A 2,370-nucleotide genomic window follows, 5' to 3' on the forward strand; every position below is an offset into this window, starting at 1 on the left:
TTATAGGTTCGTGAATCGACCAGTGGCCAAGTCTTACTTCCCGACGAAGTAAAAATATGTGAAAGTGAGTTATAGTCACACTTTTAAAATCTAATATTTTGGGATGAGAATACATGCAGTTTTATAAATGTTTTACGAAATAGACACAAGTAAATGAAACTACATTACATGGGTGTATGATCGAAGCCGAATATGCCCCTTTTGCTTGGTAACCTAAGAATTAGTAAACCGATCTACTAATTGACGACGAACCCCATCCAAAGTACCGGATGCTTTAGTACTTCGATGTTGTTTTATCATGTCCGAAGGATTTCCCGGAATGATAGGGGATATTCTTATATGCATCTTGTTAATGTCAGTTACCAGGTGTTCATCATATGAATGATTTTTATCTCTATGTATGGGATGTATATTGAAATATGAACTCTTGTGGTCTATTATTATGATTTGATAATATATAGGTTAAACCTATAACTCACCAACATTTTTGTTGACGTTTTAAGCATGTTTATTCTCAGGTGATTATTAAGAGCTTCCGCTGTTGCATACTAAAATAAGGACAAGATTTGGAGTCCATGCTTGTATGATATTATGTAAAAACTACATTCAAGAAACTTATTTTTGATGTAATATATTCTTATTGTAAACCATTATGTAATAGTCGTGTGTAAACGGTATATTTTAGATTATCATTATTTGATAATCTACGTAATGCTTTTTAAACCTTTATCGATAAAATAAAGGTTATGGTTGTTTTAAAAATGAATGCATCTTTGAAAAAACGTCTCTTATAGAGGTCAAAACCTCGCGACGTAATCAATTAATATGGAACGTTTATAATCAATATGAACGGGACATTTCATAATATCCGATGTAGAAATGTGACGGTTTTGTTACAATTTATTTGCACATTTATGGGGTTAAGCTTTTGTTAAAAATCTTTATTTTAACGACTGTTCAAATCGTTGATCATAAGAATGAAGTTAATGGGCTCTTTGGTTAGGTGTCATACCTGCATATTTGATATGAGGCGAAACATGATTATCCTTAAACATGAATCCGCAACTGCAGATATTTAGTGGAATGAAGTGGGAAAAGTTCAAAGGTGAAAAGTTGGCATATCTTTCGTGTGCTCGCAAACAGGTAAAAGCGGCTTTCAGAATTCGAGTTTGATGAATGAAGATAAATATTGTTGCCCCACTTTTCCATACAGATGGTCCTAATGCTGGTGATCAGATTTGACAATCCTGCATAGTTTGTAGGACAGATCGTTCATCAAAAAACTTCAGCTGCTTTGTGCTTGACCACAGTCAGGAATGAAGATAAGATGGAGTTCAGCCGAATATCGGAGGCCATCAAGGTATGTTGTTTCTTTTAAACTGCTCTGCTTCTTATAGAATAGGTGAATACCAATGGTTAAATAAGTATATTTATGTGTAATTTTTTTGGTGTTTAAGGCCAACTTCAACGACAAATATGAAGAATATAGGAAGAAGTGAGGTAGTGGAATAATGGGTTATAAATCTTAGGCAAAAACATAGGCAAAGGTACCCATTTTACTGGATTCACAAACTGTTGTAATCATATGGGTGAAATGGGTCAAAATCAAATTATTGTAGTCATATGGAATAATGGGTTCGAAATCTCAGGCAAAAACAAAGGAAAACTTTCAACAGTTATGACTTTGACCCATTTGATCCATTTGCTTGGTGTACCCATTTAAGTAAAATATTATCTACTTTGACCCATTAGCATAATATCAACTCATGAATGTTTTTTTGGTATTGATTTTTTATTTGAGCTGAAGTTGCAGTTGCTCCTTATAGTTCATCCCATCTATATTGTGGTTTTAATATGACATTTTGTTTGATTCCAGTGTATTGCTGTCCATTAAAACCATAAATTGTTTTGCTTAATGTGAAGGACAGAGGCTAAGATGGTTTTAATACTATATACTTAATATTCATGTATTCGAAGAATAGTTATAGAATGCTTACATTAAAATTGTTTTGCTTAAGGTAAAGCAGAGAGAGCAGTAGTGTGAAGCACATAGGCTAATATGGATTTGCTTCAAGGTATCTCTAACCTTTTTCTAAATTTGTAAAAACTTAAGTTTGACTTTCTTATAGGTTGTTTATGTAGGTTGTTGATATAGGCATGAATTATGGGGTTCGAAGCAAATTATTGATTTGTTAATTTGTTGCCATACAAATTAGTGACATGAAACAGATAAGGCACGATTTCCCTTTTGGTCATAAAAGGTAGACACCAGCGGCAATAAATTGGGCCCAATGAAGCGGGGTGCTCATTTTTTATATGCAAAATACATTGAAGATTAACATTCAAGACCACCCAATGGAGCATATAAAC

General features: G+C 33.4%; 1 protein-coding gene across 2 annotated transcripts; it reads left to right on the forward strand.

Annotated features, from left to right (window-relative positions):
* The first annotated feature begins 1,003 nt into the window (after positions 1 to 1,003).
* LOC139851368 (large ribosomal subunit protein eL8y-like) lies at positions 1,004 to 1,810 on the forward strand. 2 transcript variants are annotated; one of them, XM_071840394.1, is made up of 3 exons: positions 1,004 to 1,143; positions 1,268 to 1,360; positions 1,458 to 1,810. In XM_071840394.1, the coding sequence occupies exons 1-3, from the start codon at positions 1,054 to 1,056 to the stop codon at positions 1,497 to 1,499; spliced, it is 225 nt and encodes a 74-aa protein (XP_071696495.1). In that variant the 5' UTR covers positions 1,004 to 1,053; the 3' UTR covers positions 1,500 to 1,810. The 2 variants fall into 2 exon arrangements, 1 of the variants encoding a protein (XP_071696495.1); XR_011760601.1 differs by having other exon boundaries at positions 1,070 to 1,143; positions 1,214 to 1,360.
* Positions 1,811 to 2,370: the final 560 nt, after the last annotated feature.

This window comes from Rutidosis leptorrhynchoides, chromosome 6, assembly GCF_046630445.1.
Source record: "Rutidosis leptorrhynchoides isolate AG116_Rl617_1_P2 chromosome 6, CSIRO_AGI_Rlap_v1, whole genome shotgun sequence".
Lineage (NCBI taxonomy): Eukaryota > Viridiplantae > Streptophyta > Magnoliopsida > Asterales > Asteraceae > Rutidosis > Rutidosis leptorrhynchoides.

Bases quoted from the DNA above. Each gene is read 5' to 3' on its own strand.
- LOC139851368 (XM_071840394.1), top strand. From the start codon at position 1,054: ATGAATCCGCAACTGCAGATATTTAGTGGAATGAAGTGGGAAAAGTTC. The intron at 1,144-1,267 runs GTAAAAGCGGCT...TTTGTAGGACAG, and splicing joins TTTCGTGTGCTCGCAAACAG to ATCGTTCATCAAAAAACTTC. The intron at 1,361-1,457 runs GTATGTTGTTTC...TTGGTGTTTAAG, and splicing joins GAATATCGGAGGCCATCAAG to GCCAACTTCAACGACAAATA.